Source organism: Strix uralensis, chromosome 10 (genome assembly GCF_047716275.1).
Source record: "Strix uralensis isolate ZFMK-TIS-50842 chromosome 10, bStrUra1, whole genome shotgun sequence".
Classification (NCBI taxonomy): Eukaryota; Metazoa; Chordata; class Aves; order Strigiformes; family Strigidae; genus Strix; species Strix uralensis.
In genome coordinates this window covers 14,174,626-14,194,994 of record NC_133981.1, presented here as the reverse complement: position 1 = coordinate 14,194,994, position 20,369 = coordinate 14,174,626, and the positions used below count along the sequence as shown (strand labels likewise).

The 20,369-nt window shown below is 57.7% G+C and overlaps 2 protein-coding genes across 6 annotated transcripts in view; both read left to right on the top strand.

Moving 5' to 3' along the window:
• The window catches only part of NCKIPSD (NCK interacting protein with SH3 domain), a 54,704-nt gene extending 49,199 nt beyond the window's left edge, over nucleotides 1-5,505 (top strand). For 2 of the 4 annotated variants that reach the window (XM_074879258.1, XM_074879259.1), the window contains 3 exons: nucleotides 1,455-1,547; nucleotides 3,088-3,260; nucleotides 3,833-5,505. In XM_074879258.1, the coding sequence (XP_074735359.1) occupies nucleotides 1,455-1,547; nucleotides 3,088-3,260; nucleotides 3,833-4,036 (470 nt within the window). In that variant the 3' untranslated portion in view covers nucleotides 4,037-5,505. The other 2 variants (XM_074879260.1, XM_074879261.1) reach the window with 2 other exon arrangements.
• A 4,979-nt stretch (nucleotides 5,506-10,484) lies between these two features.
• Nucleotides 10,485-20,369, top strand: part of CELSR3 (cadherin EGF LAG seven-pass G-type receptor 3) — a 34,422-nt gene continuing 24,537 nt past the window's right edge. The window contains exon 1 of one of the 2 annotated variants that reach the window (XM_074879256.1): nucleotides 10,485-13,614. In XM_074879256.1, the coding sequence (XP_074735357.1) occupies nucleotides 10,485-13,614 (3,130 nt within the window). The remainder of the gene's footprint in view (nucleotides 13,615-20,369) is intronic. The other variant, XM_074879257.1, reaches the window with a different exon arrangement.

The following is a 20,369-nucleotide window of genomic DNA, read 5'->3' as shown; positions in this document are numbered from 1 at the left end:
GTGCCTGTGTTTTGGGGCCAGGCTCTTCAACTTTGGCCTGAGCTGTGCTCTCTCCTGATTGCCCTTGTTCTCTGTCCTCCCCTCCTGAGCTCCATGAGAAAAGACAACACATCTGGCCCCTAGAGAAGGGCATTTGCCCTATTGCTGCCTGTGAGTTTTGAAGCCTGTTGTTGGAAAATTGGAAAGTAGTTCAAGGTCCTGCCAAGAGAGGCCCCTCCTTAACCCAAAATCTCCTGTTGCTCCAATTGTCTTTACAACAAGACTTCCTCTTGTTCTGCTTCATGGCTTTATCTTTGGCTTCGTGGAGGGAGGGGAGGATAAAGCAGCAAGGACGTGTCCAGTAATTTACCTGTTATTTTGAGTTGTGCTTCATTAAAATTTATGTGAAAGTTTCTAATTTCATGTGAAAGTTGATTGCACAGACTGATTAAGTATATCTCTGCTACTTTCATTCACTACCCCTTCTCACACTTACCCATATACTTCCTGGCTGCAGTAATTAGGCAATAATGCATGACAGGCAGTGTGTTTCTGGGGGATTATTGCCCACCTGGGATGTAGCTGAGAGCAGTGACTTGTTCTCTGATGCTAAGAACATGCTAAATGATGTTCAGGTTGCTTATTAGTAGATTGAATTTTTTATTCCTCTGCCTGCAAGATTTATCTATTATACAGTTAAGTGGTGCAGCATTAGTTCAAAAACTCTTCTAAAAACATATTGATGTCCTTCACAGCATAAAGGATCCTAAAGCACTTTGCAGCCTGTGAAATATTATAGGGTTGCCAACCCTGTGCCACAGAAACAGCCACAGTGTGCTGTTTGGTTGCTTCTGAGTGTGCACACTCACACACATGCATAAGATCTGCTAGGATGAATGTACATTAGTTACCACAAGTCATCCCCAAAGCAGGCTAGGGGACATTTTGTAGAAGAATTCTTCAGCCCCTACCATTGCACAGCCCGATGCCAAGTGCTGGGAAGAAAAACTTTTCCCTTCTGGCATGCTCCTGGGACCTGGTCAGCCCTTCTTATGAGAGCTTGAGAGGCAGTAAATTCCAGCAGGGCACTACTGATATGAAGTAAGAATATAGCAGAGTGTGGAGCCCTTGGCTTCAGAGGGTTGTGAGCAGAGGTACTGTTTGACAACATAAAGCCTTTGCAAGGTATTTCACAGCATTTGGCTGGCAGGACTGGAGCCCACATGTGAATCAGATGCACATAGAAAGCACAAAGTCCCAAGTATTTCATGTGTTGTTTCCAGGTTTATTCTACCTTCCTTCTCCCTGCCCGCCCACCCTGTGGGGCTGAAACTTTTTGTAGCCCTGATAGACTGTGGTTCCCCAAAGCTCCCCAGAGCACTGCTGTGAAATAGGAGCCCTCCACCATTATTTTTTTTTTTATTGCCATGGTCTTCAGGAAACAAAGGGATGTGCTGAACAGGTTTCTCCCTTAGTTCCAGAACACAGTGTGATCATGACTACAATAAGCAAGCACTCGAATGTCAAGACTTTCACAGAAAAGCTGCTGCTGCTGCTGAACAGGGGAGGTGAGTGTTTGCGGCACTATTACATGCCTGGCAGGGGATGCAGCTAATGGTGACTCGGGGAGACGAGCCCAGTCCTCGTTAAGGGGTGGGATGTGTCAGGGATGCAGGTAGCTGAGGAGCCGTCAGCTCAGGCAGGACGTGCTGCTTCTTGGTGAGTTTCTGAGGGTGACAGGCTGCATTGCTGAGGATGGAGCTGCACAAAGAATAGTGATACTGATGGCGTCTAGGAAGAGAGGGCTGCCATTTCCATGTACTGGCTCAGATCCGCCTCATCTCATGGCGTGGCTGGCTGCAATGTAGGCAAGCTCTTGTCTGGGAGGAAAGCTGGTCCTGGGCCACTTCTGTCCTTGGATAGACAGGACTCCATCAGCGCTGGCACACAAACTCAGCCTGTGCTGGCAATCATCTGCCCCGGGGGACAGATCCAGAGTGAGGTCTTGCCTTCCAAAATGCTGCTTAGAGTGGAACTTCCCATTTCAGAATCGCCGGCAGAGGGTTAGCTTTGTGTCTGCTCCAAGCATAGAGTGAAATCCACTGTACGTGTAAGAGCTTTTGCAAAGCAGATTGCTAGAAAGCTGGAGATCTCCACAGAAGAGCGGTGCCAGGTATTTCTGCCTGTGCTGCATGCCACTATTGTGCTTTCTAATACCTTCTGGAGCACAGGGGCTTTGCTGCCTGAGATTCATTTTGTTGATTTGCAGGTAAATAACTCATCTGTGATGCTTGCAGCTCATCTTACTCTGGCTTTAGCTCTCTTTGGGGTTGCAAATCACTGTCTCCACACTATATCAGTTTGAGGGCAGCCGGCATCTCGGTGCTCTTCTGTCTGGCCTCTTCCCAAAGCCTTTGTTTAGCCTTTTCCCTGCCAGATTCCCTGCAGGGATCACCTTACTGCAAGGGGCTGGGGGAATAAGAAGGGGGGCCACAACCTAATGAAGATGCTTCTCTTTTGCCCGCCTTCCTGACAACTGCTGGGGTTGGGGGGGCTGCAGTGTCCGAGAGCCCCTCTTGGGGGTCTGCCAGGATGTGTTTTGGAAGACAACAGGATGTGGTGACTCATTTAAACATGGAAGTGTTTCTTTCTTGCTTCTGGGATGGTACTAGCCTGGTCTCTGTGGTGAAAGCTTGTTTCTGGTACAGGCTTTGATGGGCTTTTCAGAGGGGTTATTGGGCCAGGCTTAATAAATGAGGGAGAAAATGAGTGGTAGCTGTTGAGCAAAAAGGGGAGGCACTGAGAGGTGATGTGCTAATGAGCTCTCACCTGGGATGGTAGGTGAAACATAAACAATGATTAATGCCAATACTAATGAGTTTGGTCTCTGCTTGGTACCCTGCAGAGCTGCCATCCTGATTACGCAGCTTTGTGCAAGGCACTAAGGTCTGCTGGCACAAAAGCTAGCCACAGGCAGGGAGTGGCTGGCCGAGGCCAGGGGCAGCTCCTCTCCAAAGCCTGTAGGGCCTAATGAAGGGATGTGTGCTGAAGATGGAGGAGGGGGGCAACGGGGAGCATGTGGCTTAGCACAGTCTCTGCCTCCCCCAGATGATCCGGTTTGTATCTTCAAGCATCAGCCTCAGCCACCGCACTCAGTGCTGAAGTTTCTGCAGGACATCTTTGCCAGCAAGGATACAGCCAGCATCTTCTACCACACAGACATGATGGTCCTGATAGACATCCTGGTGCGGCAGATTGCTGATCTCTCCCCAGGAGACAAGGTGCTCACAGTAACCCATAGGCATTGGGGAAGGGAGCACAGTCTCAGAGCAACAATGTTTCTCCTGGCCCTCCATGGGGCCTGCTGGTGCAGGCAAGAGTGGAGTCCTGGGGTGGGCACGACATTTCTGGGTGCTCAAATCAACTTTGGGGGCTGAGGAGGAAGTGGGGATTTATCCTGCCCAGCACACAGTGGTAGAAAGGCGTGTTTGAAGAAAGATCTGCCAGGCTTCTGGTGGTCTGCACCAGGTCCAAGGACCTCTGGGAACAGGGACCCTCTGTGAGTAGTAGAAGTAGGAGGGATCTCTCTGTTTTGGTGTTGCAAGAGGCAGGGGATGCACACATGTTTGAGAGTGGGTGAAGAGCAGCACTGGATTGCTGTGGGAAAAGCAGAGTTTTCCATAGCTACTAATGAGCCTTAAGGAAAAGCAGGTGCCTCTGGAGTCGCTCTCTGGCTGGTGGTGCAGCAGCAGCTGTTCCTGTGCTCATGCTGTCATGGAGGCTGGCATGCTTGTTTATCTCACTTTAAATCTTTCATTGTGCTCTGTGTTTTGTCTCCCCTCCCACTTGGCAGCTGAGGATGGAGTATCTATCTCTGATGCACGCCATCATCCGCTCCACGCCCTATCTGCAGCACCAGCACCGCCTCTCCGACCTGCAGGGCATCTTGCAGCGCATCCTGGGGGAGGAGGAGGAGGGCCAGCAGTGCCAGATGGACAAACTGATCATCTTGGAGATTTATAAGGAGTTCCCAGAAATCTCTCCTGGTACCAGCTAACCGCCCCTCAGCTTGGACTGGAGTTTGAACCACTTGGATCGACGATGTCCCTTGTTGACACTTTCTCCCCATTCCCTTCCAGTACAGCTCATACCTTATATCCCTCCGTGCGAGGCCTAAGGGTGGGACAGCGTTCGCCAGCCCTTTAGAAACGCCAGCGGCAGAAAGGGCATGGGGTGCGCCCGGGGCCTGGTGCTGGGGGGGAAGTCGGAGTGGGGTGGGCGCTGGCACGTGGTTTGCCTGCAAGACTCGGGCAGGAGGTATTTGTGGGGCTGGTGTTAGCGGGAAGGGCAGAGAGCTTGCGAGGGACTTAGCAGCTGGGGTGGCGGGTGTTTAGCTGCGCTGGTGTCCCGAAGAGAAAGGCCTTAGAGTGTCACTTCTTTTCCATGTGCATCTCTCTCCCTGCAGTGACCAAGTGGCATCCGCTGGTGCTTGGAAGAAGCTTTTGTAACATCTGTTTTGTTTTCTGCTGCTAGTGCCAATGTGCTGCAGCCCTGCCAAGGGGAGGTAGCTCGCTCGCTGTCTAACGCCTCGTCTAGTGAGCCTTTCACTCCCTCCTGGCCGTCAGCTTTGCCTCTGGGTAACACTCCACCTAGGGTCATAGAGGTCTTACCCCAGCAGCTGCTTTTTTCAATCTGCTTTCTATAGTGACGTTTAAATCTGAATTTCTTGCACACTGTGGCAGCCTAGAAGTAACAACCACGAGTGACGCTGCCCTTAGGAAGCGTTTGGCCCGGACACAGCGCAAAGACGTGTCCTGCCGAGTGAAAGCTGCCGCTTGCCACCTCTCCTCTCTTGCAGCGTTGCCCCGGGGCCCCGAGCAGAGGGGCTGCGTGTGGGCAGGCGTGCTCTGTTCGTGAAGCGTGTGGATTTCTTGCCTTGAGCTTCATAGTAGCTCTGCCTCGCTGCCCTCCCTCTGCACGTGGCAGCGCTCAGAGGCAGCGTGAGCCTGGTGTCCAGTAGCTGTTTGTGACTATGCACGAGTGTGGGGAACCCTTATTTATCTTTCTTCTAGGTTTCTAGCAAATGGGATTAACCTGTTTCCCTGTTACAGATAGTCACACACACTAACGTGGGTCTCTTAGATATTTGTATCTGCACAGTCTGGTCGCTCCCTGTCCCCAGCTCTTCCTTTGCAGTATCCAGTGTAGGAACTATTGGAAGGTGGAACTGGAAATACTGGGCACTGTATTTTGTTCTTTTAGCTTGAGGTGATGACACGAGCTCTGCTCTGCAGGCCCAGACTCTGAGCACTAGGGCAGTGATGCTCAGGATCAGAGGGGGTTGGCCTGGCAGCCAAGGCAGGTGAGGACCTCTTGAAGTCAGCCTGGGAATGCCCAAGCTTAATAACCACCCTCGTAGAGAAACCTATTTTTCCCCTGTAAAAATGTATGAATGTCAAAAGGGATCCTGTATTTTCTTAAACACTAAGTGTAACATGCAGAGGAATAAAAATGTCTTAAACTGGACTCCTGTGAACGTAGCCCTGCCTGCCCCATCCTGTTGGGGGGCTGAAGCGGTGGGGGTGGCTGGGGTGCCTGCTGCCCACTAAGGCAAAGCAGTGGGTGCTGATCTTCAAACACGAGCAATGCAGTAGTTTTCCCACACTTAGCTTCTTGCATTGTGTTTTCCTACCACATTGCTGGCAGGTAAGGAGTGGTGGAGGGTATCAGCCCTTGCTAAGGGCCACAGCCATCACCCCCATGGGCCTGCCCAGCATCGCTGCTCCAGATTAAGGGTTTGGCAGAGCTGGACTCAGCAATTCGCTTCCCGCAAGGCAGCACAGCCTCAGCTGGCTCCCAGCAGAGCTGCCGAGGCAGCAAGCCCGTGCAGCAAGGGTTTAACGGTCTGTATCGAGTGCTAATGAATCACGCTCTGGCTGCGGGTGTCTGTTCCCAAACCTCAGCCCTGCATATGCTGCTTTGGGGGGTGCCTTGGATGACAGGGGCAGTGTGTGGTGGGAGGGCAGCAGGTGCTTGGTAGAGCACCGAGCTGGGAGCAGGGAAGCTGGTGTCTGCTCCTGGCTGCATGCTGGGGGGAGCCAGGGGGCCAGTGGGCTACAGCCCTGGCCAAGAGTAGGGGTGTAAATGCCAGGTGCAGGCTCTACCCCCTCAAACAGGGGGGCTGCACCAAGCACAGCTGCCTGCAGAAACGTGGCCAGGGCTGTGTCCCAGCTCTTGCCTCTTTGGCTAGCGTCTCCTTGTCGTAGCCTCACAGTGTGTCGAGCTGCACATCTGGGGGGGAACCACAGTGCATGGGGGCTGCCATGCTGTGGCTCTGCTGTGTCCCCTTGCTCAGTGCACGTCCCCCCCTTGCTCAGTGCACATCCCCCTGAGCTAACCTCAGCTTGCCTCTGGGCGTTGCTTGGGCTTGTTGTCGGCTCATGCCCCGCTGCAGCAGTGGGATGTTCCTCTAGCACTTGCCTTCAGTGACGCAGCCCGGGCTTTCCTGTGCCAGGCTGTCACAAGCCCAGAGCTCGGTGGAAGCCCAGAAGCAGGCAGGAGCCATGGCTCTGCTAGCCAGGAGCACAGCCTGGGCAAAGCCTTTTGTGACAGCACCCTGCCTGCCACGGGGGGCTGGCAGAGCCCTGGCTGGGCTGAGCCTGAACAGGCAGAGCTGGCGGGTCCCTTCAGCATCCCTGAGCCTTTGCTGTCCCTGGGGCTGGCTCGCCTCATGTCCCAGCTGCCCAGTGAGCGTCACCCCACCTGTACCACCAGTGTGCTGTCACTGCAGCCAGGGCTGGAAGATCTGGAGAGCAGCCTCACATGGGGGGTCCTGGGGGAGACCCACACCCACAGCCAAGGAAAGGCCTTCGCACATCACAGGGGAAAAACTGCAGCACCTAAACTCATTACCCTCAAGCCTGCTCCTTGGGGGTAAGGAGTGGTTCCTGCTCTGCACACGGGTGACAGGTGCAGAGAACACGCTTGTGTTGCCATTAGCCACAACAGGCCACTGTTGGAGTGGTGTTGCCTCGTATCTGTGTGTTTTTATTGCGGTGCAGCAGTGAGGGGTGTTGGGGGGCTGGCGCAGGGAGGAGCGATGCGCTGCCTGTGACCTGCGCCTCTGCTTTATTGTCTGGAATGATTCAATTACTACTATTTTGTGGCAGTAATACCCCGATGATTTTCTCCTCCTCCCCTGAGCTGTCAGCTGGGTAATTAGAACAAATAAACTTGAAAGCCTTCATAATTTTTTAAAAGCATCGCCTCTCTCCTGATTGGGTTTCTTGGCTGCAAATCCCCAGTTTGAGGAGGTGTGATGTATAATCTAGCCAGCGGCGGGGGCTCGCACAAAGCCGGCACGTTCCTGTCATACGCGGGTGCTGCGCTGCCCTTTATTAGACAAGGTTTCCTGGGTAAGCTGTGCACGGGGCCGGGGCTGCTCTGCTGGTCGGTGTAAGCCTGATGGTGCCCGGAGGGCTTGGGCAGGTGTGCAAGGGCCTGGAGGGGGAGAATGTAAATCCCCCCAGGGCACCACGCACACACGGCTGGCATAGCCACAGCCCCACCAGTGCTGGTGCTGGACCAGCCAAGCCAGAGGCATTTTGTGGTGGCTGAGGAGTTAACCATAGCAGATTACCGATGTTCAGGAATCCTATGGAGTTTATAAATTAACGTGTCAGGTTCTCCGGAGGCTTAGAATTCCACACCCACCAGGTGTAAGCACCATGGCGATTTCTCTCCGGCACGTGCTGAGCTGTGCTAGAACCGCTCTAGGGCTTGCTTGATATTTCCCATGGTGGTCCTGAAACATTTGCTCAGCCCAGGCTGCCTCTGCCCACTCTGCTGTTGCCTGGGTGGTGGCCAGTCCTTGGCTTCTGTGTGGCTGATGGTGGTGGAAGGGAGGCACCAGCCCCGTACAGAGAACCACCGACTGTGAGGATGGTGCAAGGTGCTCTGGGGACCTGCTGGCCGTGTTGCAGGCCCTGCTTTGTGTTCGCTTTCCACCCTGGGAGTGGGAGCCTGCTTGCCCAAATCAGTGGGCAGCATGCGCTCTTCCCACCCCCTCGTTTACACTAACGATAATTGATAGGGGACCATCTGTCACCATCAGTGGAACCGAAGCCGGGGGAGAGTCATTTGGTGGTCATGGTTGGCAGGGGAGCACAGGAACATGGGACATCGGGCAGAGGCAAAGTGCTGGTGACACCAGGATTCAGCGCTGCAGCTGCAGCGTGTGGGATGCTGCGGTCCTGTCCACAGCTGGTGCAGAGGGCACCACCCCGGCAGTGGCAGCTGGACCCCCTCGAGGTCCCCAGACCTGCTGTGCCCAGGGGTCAACACATCTCCGACCTTCTCCTTGCTGTGCAGAGGGCCTGCACGGTCCAAAGCAGTGTGCAGCTCCAAAGCAGCCACTCACATTTCTGCCAAGGGACCGTGGGACCTTGCCCAGCCTCGTTAGGTTTCCCGCAGGGTGGGAGCGTGTTTCGCTCCCCAGGAGCGTCGGAGACTGCGCGTGACTCCGGCAGTGCTGGAAGCGAGGGCTGAGCCGGCAGCGAAGCCCCATCTGCGGTGTGAATCCATCCCGCTGTTAACATTGTGTCTTTTTGGGAGCTACATAGAGGCTGCACAAGGGGTGCTGGCAGTGCCCAGCCTGGCTGTGGTGTAGGCACCCGGGGTCCCCCTGCTCCCAGCCTACCCACCCTGAACTGCAGCCCATCCAGCACAGCAGCACGAGGGGCTCCTGCAGCCCCCCTGGAGCTGGGATGTGCATGGAGGCACTGTGTGTCCCATGTACTCCCTGCCCTTCCCTACCCCATCCTAAATCTCCCCATCTCCCAGATTTACTGTGTTTTCCTCCCCGACATGGCTCTTCTCCAGATGCGCCCCAGCCACCCTGCCTCAGGCTGCCCTCTTCTTCAACAGGATGCAGCCAAGGATGTTTCCCCCGCTGCAGTGAACTGAACGCTAATGAGGACGTAAACCCCTGTTATTCCTAAGCTTATTACAAGCTTCAGTGGATTAGGCTGCGATATTAGTTGATTGAGATCAAACCAACAGCTAAGTTGCAAGGCTGATGTGCTAATGAACCATCCTGATGCAAGGGCCCCAAACTGAATTTTCCTTGGAAAAACAGGGTTTTTTCATGGATGCTGGAAGAAAAACCTGCAACTTTCTTTCCAGTGTTGATGACTCACCTGGAGGGTGGGGGCGGCTGAGGTCTGCATTGGGGCACAGGGGAGGGCCAGCTAAATCCCTGCCACACGTGTGGGTGCCCGTGGGTGGTGAGGCTGGGTGACTGGGGCTGTGATGCTGTTGCAGGTGTCTGGGCAATGCCTGGGAGAGCTACTGCCCTGCAGCACCTGACAAGGGGAAGCCCTTTCTCATGTACGTGGTAGAAAACCCATCCCTGAAGATGCCAGACTCGGTGCTGCTTGCAGACGGCCACGGGTGGGCTGCGGAGCATCGGCAGTGCCTCCTGCCAAAACGCCAGTGTTTCCCTGCCTCGCCCCTCCTGCAGCGGCAGGATGGCTAACCCCACGGTCTCTTCTTGGCACCTTGGGGAAGCAGCCTGCTCCTGGAGATGCTTGTGGTGGCACAAGGACCACGGTGCTGCCCGGTGCACGGCAGTGCCGCAGCAGCGGTGTCGGCGCAAGAGGAGCTGCACACTGAGGGCCGCCGTCCATAAGCCCCGGGATCCCCGCCTGACAAGCGTTGCCTTCGGCTGGAGGCTCTGTGTCCCCGAGGCCCAGGCAAGCGTCCCCGCGGCACCAGGCAGGACGAGGGGCTGGCTGGGATGCAGCTCCTCACCGCATCCCAGCGGACGAGCACCAGCCCGCACCAGCCACAGCGTGCCGGGGCGAGGGGAGGCCAGGCCGCCCCACCGGCAGCCATCACCGGAGCTGGCACTGCGCGCCTGGAGGCGCAGCCATGGCGGGCGGCTGTGAGCCGGCGGGGGCAGGCGGGCTGTGACGGGGGGCAGCTCGGCCGGTGCCCCCACACCGCGGGCTGGCGTGCCGGGCAGCGCCCGTGAGGGCTGGTGTGGCTCCCGCCAGGGCCCGCGTGCTCCGCACGACGCGGCCGCGCCTCGCACCGGGGCAGACGCGCGGCACATGGCAGCGGCACATGGCGGCGGCAGCCCCGCGCGGCGCCTGGCGCGGCTGACAGCCCCGGGACAGGCGCGTCCCTCACGCCGTGCCCGCTGCCCCGGGGAGGCGGCACTGCCGCGGCGCGCCCGGGCAACCGGCGGCTTCCCGCCCTCCCTCAAGATGGCGGCGGCGGCGGGGCGGGCGGGGGCGCGCGCGGGGGCGGGGCGGGGCGGGGCGGCGGGAGCCATGTTGGGGCTGCGGGAGGAGCTGCCGCCGCCGCCGTCGCCACCCCCGGCAGCAGCAGCAGCAGCGGCGGCGCCGTAGCGGCGCGGGGGGCGGCCATCGCCGCCGCTAGGCGGGGGCGGCGCCGAGCCCAGCCGCCGTGCGCCCGGGCCGGGCGGCGGCCGCCGAGGCACCATGGCGGCGGAGGAGCCGGTGGCCGCCCCGAGCCGCCGCCGCCGCCGCTGCTGCCACCACCACCGGGGGCCGCCGCCGCCGCCGCCGCCGCTGCTGCTGCTGCCGCTGCTGCTGCTCCCTTTGTTCCCCCCCGGGCTGGGGGCCGCCGCGCCGCCGCCGGGCTGGGGGGGGCCGCCGGCCCGCGGAGGCTGCCCCGCCGCCGCGCCGTGCTGGGCGGCGGCGGTGCCCCCGGGGCTGCCCACGGCGCCGCGCCGCCGGTCCCTGACGCGCTGCCCGCCCCCCGCCGCCCCGCCGCGCCCGCTGCCCTTCCCGTCGCTACCCCCGGGGCGGCGGGGGCGGCGCGCAGCCCCCAACCGCCACCCGCTGTTCCCCCAGTACAACTACCAGGCGGAGGTGGCGGAGAACCAGCCGGCGGGGACGGCGGTGGTGGCCGTGGCGGCCCAGGACCCTGACGGGGGCGAGGCGGGGCGGCTGGTGTACTCCATGGACGCCCTGATGAACAGCCGCTCGCGGGAGCTCTTCAGCATCGACCCGCGGGCCGGGCTCATCACCACCACGCAGGCCCTCGACCGCGAGAGCATGGAGCTGCACTACTTCCGCGTGACGGCCGCCGACCACGGGGCGCCCCGGCTCTCTGCCACCACCATGGTGGCCATCGCCGTGGCTGACCGCAACGACCACGACCCCGTCTTCGAGCAGGGCGAGTACCGGGAGACCATCCGGGAGAACGTGGAGGAGGGATACCCCATACTGCAGCTGCGGGCCACCGACGTCGACTCCCCGCCCAACGCCAACATCCGCTACCGCTTCGTCAACGAGCGGGCCGCCCACGCCGTCTTCGAGATCGACCCCCGCTCCGGCCTCATCACCACCAGCGGGCCGGTGGACAGGGAGAAGATGGAGAGGTACTCCTTGGTGGTGGAGGCCAACGACCAGGGGAGGGAGCCAGGGCCCCGCTCTGCCACGGTCAAGGTCTACATCACGGTCCTAGACGAGAACGACAACACCCCTCAGTTCAGCGAGAAGCGCTACATTGTCCAGGTGAGGGAGGACATACGGCCCCACACTGAGATCCTGCGTGTCACTGCCACAGACCTGGACAAGGACAACAACGCGCTGGTCCACTACAACATCATCAGCGGGAACAGCCGGGGCCAATTCTCCATCGACAGCATCACTGGGGAGATACAGGTGGTGGCCCCACTGGATTTTGAGGTGGAGCGAGAGTACGCCCTGAGGATCCGGGCCCAGGATGCGGGACGCCCTCCCCTCTCTAACAACACTGGCATGGCCAGCATCCAGGTGGTGGACATCAATGACCATGCCCCAATCTTTGTCAGCACCCCTTTCCAAATCTCTGTCCTGGAGAATGCTCCCCTTGGCCACTCCGTCATCCACATCCAGGCTGTGGATGCAGACTACGGCGAGAACTCGCGCCTGGAGTACAAACTGACGGGGGTCTCGGCTGACACGCCCTTTGTGGTGAACAGTGCCACGGGGTGGATCACCGTCAGCGGGCCCTTGGACCGGGAATCGGTTGAGCACTATTTTTTTGGGGTAGAGGCTCGGGACCACGGTTCTCCATCTTTATCTGCCTCTGCCAGTGTCACTATCACTGTCATGGATGTCAACGACAACCGTCCCGAGTTCACCCAGAAGGAGTACTTCATCCGCCTGAACGAGGACGCAGCTGTGGGGACCAGCGTCCTCAGCGTCACAGCGATCGACCGGGACGTGAACAGTGCCATCACCTACCAGATCACGGGAGGCAACACGCGGAACCGCTTCTCCATCAGCACACAAGGCGGGATGGGGCTCATCACTCTGTCTCTGCCACTGGACTACAAGCAGGAGAGACGCTATGTGCTCACCGTGACGGCCTCCGACCGTACCCTGCGTGACAACTGCCACGTTCACATCAACATCACCGATGCCAACACGCACCGGCCCGTGTTCCAGAGTGCACACTACTCTGTGAGCATCAACGAGGACCGGCCCGTGGGCAGCACCGTGGTGGTGATCAGTGCCACAGATGATGACGTGGGGGAAAACGCCCGCATTACATACTACCTAGAAGACAACGTCCCTCAGTTTCGCATTGATCCAGACACCGGGGCCATCACTCTCCAGGCAGAACTGGACTATGAGGACCAGGTCACGTACACGTTGGCTATCACCGCCAAGGACAATGGGATCCCCCAGAAAGCAGACACCACCTATGTTGAAATCATGGTGAATGATGTTAATGACAACGCCCCCCAGTTTGTCAGCCCTCATTACCAGGGCATGATCTCTGAGGATGCACCTCCCTTCACCAGCGTGCTCCAGATCTCTGCCACCGACCGGGATGCCCACACCAACGGGCGAGTGCAGTACACCTTCCAGAACGGGGAGGATGGGGATGGAGACTTCACCATAGAGCCCACCTCGGGGATTATTCGCACTGTCCGCAGGCTGGATCGTGAGAACGTTCCCGTCTACGAGCTGACTGCATACGCTGTGGACAGGGGCATCCCTCCTCAGCGAACTCCTGTCCATATCCAGGTTACCATTCAGGATGTGAATGACAATGCCCCTGTCTTTCCCGCTGAAGAGTTTGAGGTCTTGGTAAAGGAGAACAGCATCGTAGGCTCTGTCGTGGCCCAAATCACGGCTGTTGACCCGGATGAGGGACCCAATGCCCAGATCATGTACCAAATTGTGGAAGGCAACATCCCTGAGATATTCCAGATGGACATCTTTTCTGGGGAGCTCACAGCCTTGATAGACCTGGATTATGAGACAAAACCCGAGTACGTGATTGTAGTGCAGGCCACCTCTGCCCCTCTGGTCAGCAGAGCCACAGTCCACATCAAACTCATTGACCAGAATGACAACAGCCCTGTTCTCAAGAACTTCCAGATCCTGTTCAATAACTATGTGTCCAATAAGTCCAACACCTTCCCCTCGGGGGTCATAGGGAAGGTCCCAGCTTATGACCCCGATGTGTCCGACCGCCTCTTCTACACCTTTGAGCGGGGAAATGAACTGCACTTGTTGATTGTAAATCAATCGAGCGGGGAGCTGAGGCTGAGCCGTAAGCTGGACAACAACCGTCCGCTCGTGGCCTCCATGCTGGTGACTGTCACAGGTAGGGTCTGAAAATCATTAAATCATTAAATCTTTAGTGCAGTACCTTCAGGGGGCTCTGCATGGTCCTCTGCGGGGGATGGGTTGGGGACTGGCATCAAGATTTGGACTGGGAGTCCCTTACAATCGGGATAATAGTGGAGGGTCCGGGAAGGGTGGCAGCGGGGGGCATGCTGCAGGGGAGCGCTCTGTAAGGAGGCCGAGGCCGGAGGTGGTCTGCAAGAACAAAGCATCGTTACTCAGCTGTGAGGATCGCTTGTAGCTGCTAGCGAGACACCTTTGGAGGTGCTGTCACCAGCAAAGCTGTGATGTGTGCTGTAAGGTGCTTCCTGGGCAAGCAGCCAGTTTCTGGGGTGGCCAAGCTGCTGGCCCAGGGACCGGCACACTGCTTCACTCCCGAGCCCGGGTGGCTCTTCTCTCTGCTGGGACGGAGCGCTTCCTAGCTGTGCTGGGAGGGAGGGATTGAAGTCCGTGTTGCGGGAGCCCTTTTAAAAATGCCCATCTGCTGGTAGGAAATGGTTCAGACTGGTTTCTGGCTGTGGCACCTACCGACACCTGTGCTTGGTAGTCTGGCTTCTTAAAGCTGGTACCACCTTTCTTAGCGTTGCAGGGGACAGCTGTGACCAACCTCGGAGCGCGGTGCTTAAAACTTGCATCGTGTGTGTTGCCGGAGTATCCAAATGCAGATGCTAGCGGTAGCTGCTGGGGTGGTTTTGGGGAGTGTTGGGGTTCCCTCCAGCCCACCTGAGGGCAGGGCAAAGATGGATCTCGGGGCTTGTCTGTGAGCAAGCAGGGTTTCGACCTGGAGCTCTCCACTGCCTGAGCTTTGCCTTCACCATCAGCCTTTCTTTGCTCGCGGATGTGTGATCTGAAATGGAGGCATCTGTCCATCGCTGAACCGAGGAGCGGCTCTGGGGGAGGGAGGGCGAGAGCCCTCTTTGGAGGGGCCAAGCGCCAAATTACCAAGAGTGCCTGGGGAGCTGTACATTAAATTGTGATGGTCCCCTGATCCTTGGCTACCAGCTGCCCTCCCTTTTCACCTCTCTCTATCCGGCTTGTGCAGTGAGGGGAGGATTTCCTTCAAAAGATAGAGCGAGGGCTTTAAGAGAAGACCTGTTCAAGGCAATCCTGCATGGCCAGCACCAGCCCCTCAGTGGATTGGGGCTCTTTGGGGGTTAATTGTAACTGCAGGGCTGACTGAGAGCGGGTGCAGGCACACACATGGTGGGTGTTTTTGACCTTTCCAGCTTCTGCCCGAGTGTTTTTATGCAAGCCTTGCCTCCTTGCACACTTAACCCTGCACAAAGGCAGGAGACAATCACGTCCTGAAGTCCTGTGTCGAGCCGCCTCGCGGCGAGGGGGCCCTTGCAATTAGAGTGTCGTCATCTTCCAGCGGGAAGGGAGACTGGGAGAGGTGCGCGCACGAAGGAGGGGAGAAGATGGAAGGGGAAGAGCTGTAACCGGGGAGGGAAGTCAGACGCTGGAAAATGGGCCTTTTGTTGGCTTTGATATTGGCTGTGGAGGTGGAGGTCTGGTTTGGGTTTTCCGTCTTTATTGTTCAAAGCCCCCCGCCCAGCTGGCAGCTCCATCGGCCCCATGCTGTCGCTGTGTGCAGGGGGAGAGTGGGCGGGAGGGTTTGCGGAGCTGGCGGCCAGGACATTCAGACCCAGCTGCATTGTTTGCCAAGGCGCAGTGCTGTGCCGGAGCACCCTCCTCCTGCAGGAAGGCAACAATAGCACCTAGGTGGATGCCCTGAGGGTCAGCATCCAAGGAGGGAGAAGCTTGCCTGCCTGTGAGCGTTATGATTCCTTTGAGGGAGGTTGGATCCCCCTAAAACATAGGGCAAGGGCCCCTTCTGCCTGCCTGTGAGCTGTGTTTTCTCAGCACAGGCCCTTGTAGGAGGCAGGGAAGACTTGGGCCAGCACAAACCTGTGCCTTTTCACAGGGACTGACAGCCTCAAAACTGACCCCAGCTCCTTGCAGATGTGTGGGCACCTATGGCTGATAAGAACTGTCCTTGTTTTGCATCCTCAGCGACCAGTGGGGTGGTGGGACTGTGTCCATGGCCAGCCGCAAGCACAGTGTGAAGTCAGAGAATTGTAGGAGACTGATGTCGTGTTGACTTTAAACCATTCCAGACTGGTTTCACTGGGACAGGCTCCTGGGCTGGTGGCAAGGGTGGAGGCTCAGCTGCGCTCAGCTGTGACTGTTGCATTGCCCCCGTTCCCCTCAGGCTCTTTGTACACAGCTCCCCTCGGCCTGCAGCCCAGGAGCTTGCCCTGGTGAGGGGACCCATTTGTCCAGGATATCTCACCTAAAATCCCAGCCTGGCAGGGAAGACCCCCCCTAGAGCACATTTGTCCTGACTCCGATGTCTGAACACATCAGAACCATCTTTTCAAGATGGGTAAGGGTCCCAGGGCTGCCCTGGCCTTTCACAACTTGCATGTCTCTCCTCTCTTGAGGAGCCCACTCTCAGCAGCTTCCTCTCCTGTTGGGTCCATCACAGCTGGAGGTGCTGACCACAAAGTTAGGGTGGGAGACTTAAAGATTTCTGTTCCTGGTTAGGGAACAGTTTTGGAGTCTTCTTGGTTCTTATATTTTAGTCCCTGTCTTTAGAGCTACATTCATACTCTATGCTTGGTGAGGGGAGTCTGATTTACTTCTGAGATCTCTTAACCTGTCAAGTATCATCAAAATCTTGAGAGGTCTGCCAAAGCCCTTCAGAAGTGGTGAAGAATGTTCACCTTACCCATACCTGTCTCTTCCCTTCCTGGCTTCTGTCTGGAGGTGTTTTACTGCTCCTCAGCTGCAAATGCGAAAGCTACCTGTCTGTCCCCAGAGCACCCTCGCCATCTCTGGGGTGGCTGCTCAGGGTGTTGCAGTCAGAGCGGTGGCTTTTGCTCTCTCAGAGACTGGCTCTGCCGCACAGAAGAGGACAGGTGGTGATGCACCGGAGCCTGTTTCTCAGCTCCTGGTCCCCCCACGTGAGGGACAGGGGTGCATCCCTTCAGGGAGGCCGTTTGAGCTGAGCTGCCTTCTTCCCGGTGCCTGGAGCTCCCAGGGAGGCTGAAGGCCAAAATGTTTGCTGTAGGGGAAGGGGAACCTCTGCTAGTGACTCCAAGGCTCTTGGGGTGGGAGTGTTGATTAGAGCCTATGCCTTGTGCCACACAGTGGGCTGGGGTGCTGCCCAGGGATCCAGAGAGCCTCTGGCAGCACAGGGGGACAAGAGAGATGGGGTCTGGCAGACCCAGGAGACTGCTGGGCAGCAATCGGCGGCCCTGCTCCTCCCCAGGTGGTTTCCAGTGTAGGCCTGGAGCTTCATTCCCAGGTGGACAGCGCAGCTCCCCCGGAGGAGCCGGCTGCATATCTCGCTCTCTGGTCAGAGCTCTTCTTTCTGTAGTTTTGCTGCTTTTGAAGCTGGCAATTGTCAGTCTTGAAAGTGTAAACACAATGACCTGGTGCTGCCCAGCACGGGGGGTGGGGGGGGGTGGTGAGAGCCCCTTGCATCCCTTGTCCCTGCTCCTTTCCCTGTAGGCGTGTTTCCAGGGCTCCTCGCTCTGCTGCATGAATATTCACCAGGCACCAGCTCTCCAGTCACAGGATTTAATCAGAAAGGCTGAGCATTCGTGATTAAAATGCCTCCCAGGGGGGTCAGTGCCTCCAGCCAGCTTTGGGCTTTCTTTTGGTAGCTTTTTTTTCCCCCTGTTTGCAGAGGGTCATTCTCTTAACCATCTGCTTCCCCTTGCACAGAGCCAAGGGGGGAGGCAGACCTGGATGAGATGCTGAGGTGGGACAGCATGTTATGGGGGAGCTTACCAAGGAGGGCTGTGGAGCTGGGGTTGGCTCCGCGTTGCTGTGGGGAGCTGGGAAAGGGGCACCTGGGCTTTCCTGCCATGGGCTGGGCAGTGCCAACGGCGTCAGGCACCCTGCAGCCCACCTTCTTCCCTGGCCACAGCCTCCTTGTTCCTAGGAGGTGTTGCTGGCATCCAGCATGCCCCAAGATTGAACATCACAGCCTAATAACAGCCGTAAATCAGGCAGATGTCTGCCTGCCTATTGCTGGGCACTGAGCGGCCCTCACGGAGGGTGAGAGCTTTCCCCTGGGCCTCGTGGCTGCTTCTGGGTGAACCATGAGCCAGAGAGAGGAGAGCAGGAGGCAGCTGGGCTCAAACTGAGCTCATACTTGGCCAGAGAAGCAAACTGCGAGGAGGGGACAAAGGGAGAGGAGAGGGAGCAGGGACACGGCGCTGAGAAGGGAGCTGGTGTCAAAGTGGTGGCTGGTGCTGCCTCACCAGGTGGTCCCTCAGGGAGGGATGCCAGGCTGCTGGTAGCTTGGGGAGCATATGTGGCTGAGCCAGGCTTGTGGCTTTCCCCTTGCTCCTTTTTCCCCAGGGCTGGGTGATCTCAGCAGCCCATGAGCCTCTTGCAGAGAGAAGGTGCCTCGGGGGACACAGGTGATGATGCCAGTTCCTTGTGCTGAGCCCAGGCAGTTCTAAATCCCCTGGCACATCCAGCCAGGAGCTGGACGGAGCTGTTTGGTAACCGCTGCTAATGCTGCCCTCCATGTCAGAGCCATCAGTGTGTCACACAGAGCAGTGGTTTCTCACCTTGCTTCCATATGGGGCAGAAGCAGTTTGATTTCAGAGAGAAGCAACCCCCACTTCCTCCAGGAGATTAGCTCCTGGGTGCCTGTACTGGCACCGCTGCTCCCCCAGCCCGGTGCAAGCCTTATCTCCAGAGCACCAGCCCTGGTGTGCAGGCTGGTGCTTGCATGGGAATTTGCAGGGTCACCAGAAAGCTTTCACCTTCTGAAGAGTAGAAGAGAGAGGGAGGGAAAAAAGGGAGACATTTCAATCTTTAAATCCTCCTGCACTGCAAACTTCAAACGGTGCTGAAGGAAATCAAAAGGCTTTGCAGCGCAGCAACCATGGGAAGAGAGGAACAGTAAAGACAGCTTTGCACATGAGGCTTGGAGCTACAGCACGGGTCAGGGATGGGGAGCTGGCATTTACACCCCTGGTCCTCGTCGGGGCAGGTGCTGACTGGGGTGCCAGGAAGCCTGCTGCCCCTTGTGCCACCTTGCACTGGGTTGCAGGAGATGAAGCAGTGCTGAGCAGGGTTTGCCAGGCTTGTTTCACGTGTGGCCTCGACACAGGCTGGCCAGGGCTGCCTGGTGGCAGTGATCCGGTCCGTTAGTCTGTCCTGTGCATCCTGGCAGCAGTGCTCATTTGTAACTGCCCGAGTTACGTCTGTGTTGGGGAGATGTGCTGTGCAGTTACGTCCCGCTTGCTTGGCAGGGGAGGTGTGGCGGCATGGGGCTGTGCTGCACCTTCGCATGGCTCAGGACAGGATCGCCTCGACAATTGTGGGTCCCCTCCCTGCTCTGAACAGCACAGGGTGGTGTCATACCCAGGCCGAGAGAGGGGCAGAGGTTAGTGTGTGAGTAAAGGAGCAGCTCTCCTGTGTTCACACCAGTAAAGCACTGTGGTCCCTCAGGGGCCACCACGGGCTAAGCCGGGCCATGGCACATTTGGCACAGGGTGCTTCTAATGGGGTGGTCGTGCCAGTGTGCTTGGTTATAACCCACATGGCTGCCCCTGGGGCTGTGAACAGCCGGAGCTGCTGAGGGCTCGTCCTGCAGCTTTCTGACTGTGAGGTGAAGCAGCCCAGCCCTGGGCACCTGGTTTGCCCACGCCAGCGTGTGCTTGGGCACGGGTGAGGGCTGGGTCAAGGCAGAGGAGGCACTGCCCTCGGTGGTGCTGGGGGCGTCTTTTCTTTAGATGCTCTTCCTCTGAAGCAAGATCCACCCTCCTGCCTACCTTTTCACAAGCCCATCTCCCATGTCAGTGTTTAAATTGGGGCCCAGAGTGTTGAACCTGACATGGATGCCCAGGAGAGGATGCATGAAGCTGTCTCTGCCAAGCTGATTTGCCTGCCGGGGGTCAGCGTGGCAGACGGGGAAAGGGAAGCATCCCAGAAAACTCCTTGCCCATCGTTCAGGTGACCTTGCCTGCAGGGAGGCACAGGCAGCCGAACCCGTTGTCCCCAGGGGAAGGGGGTGGCTTGTGTTTGCCACTCATTGGTCACATGTAGGGGATGTTACAGCAAGGCTTGGTACCCTGGGATGGTCCTGGGACTCACTATTGAGATGTGCTGATGTAAATGTTGTCTTGGTATGATGATGGAGAGCCAGGTTTCCAAGGAAATGTGGGGGTTTGGGGCTCTCAGGTGGATGGGGAGTGGGAGATGGGAACAGCAGGCGACAGCCATGTGCTGCTGAAGCCCGTGGGGCACCAGTGTTGGGGTGCTGACAATGAGCTGGAAGACGGATTGCCCCATTTCAGCAGGAGCAGTGAGGCTCTCAGTGAGCCTCATCGAGCGTTTCTGGGGCCACAGAGGTTGGCATGGTCCTTGCTTCACCATGCTGAAGGCTGGTCTGCCTGCTGGAGCCTGCACTGGAGGGGGACTGGGAGAGAGGAGGCATCCTGGAGCAGCAGATGGGCTTCTCCCCCCTGGGTGCCCTGGCCAAAGCTGCTAGCCAAGGTGCCTGTGGTGGTCTGAGCGAGGGGGACATTGGCAGGCTGCTTTGTGGGATATCTCCTGGCAAAGCCACAGACGGGGGTCATGTGGAAAGGAGAGTTAATGACTGAAAAATAAAAACACTGCCCAACTTCTGCCTGGGCAGAGTGACAGCCCCAGCAAAGGGCCAGGCAGCTTGCATTTGGGCAGTGTAAAGTGGCGAGGCCACGGAAT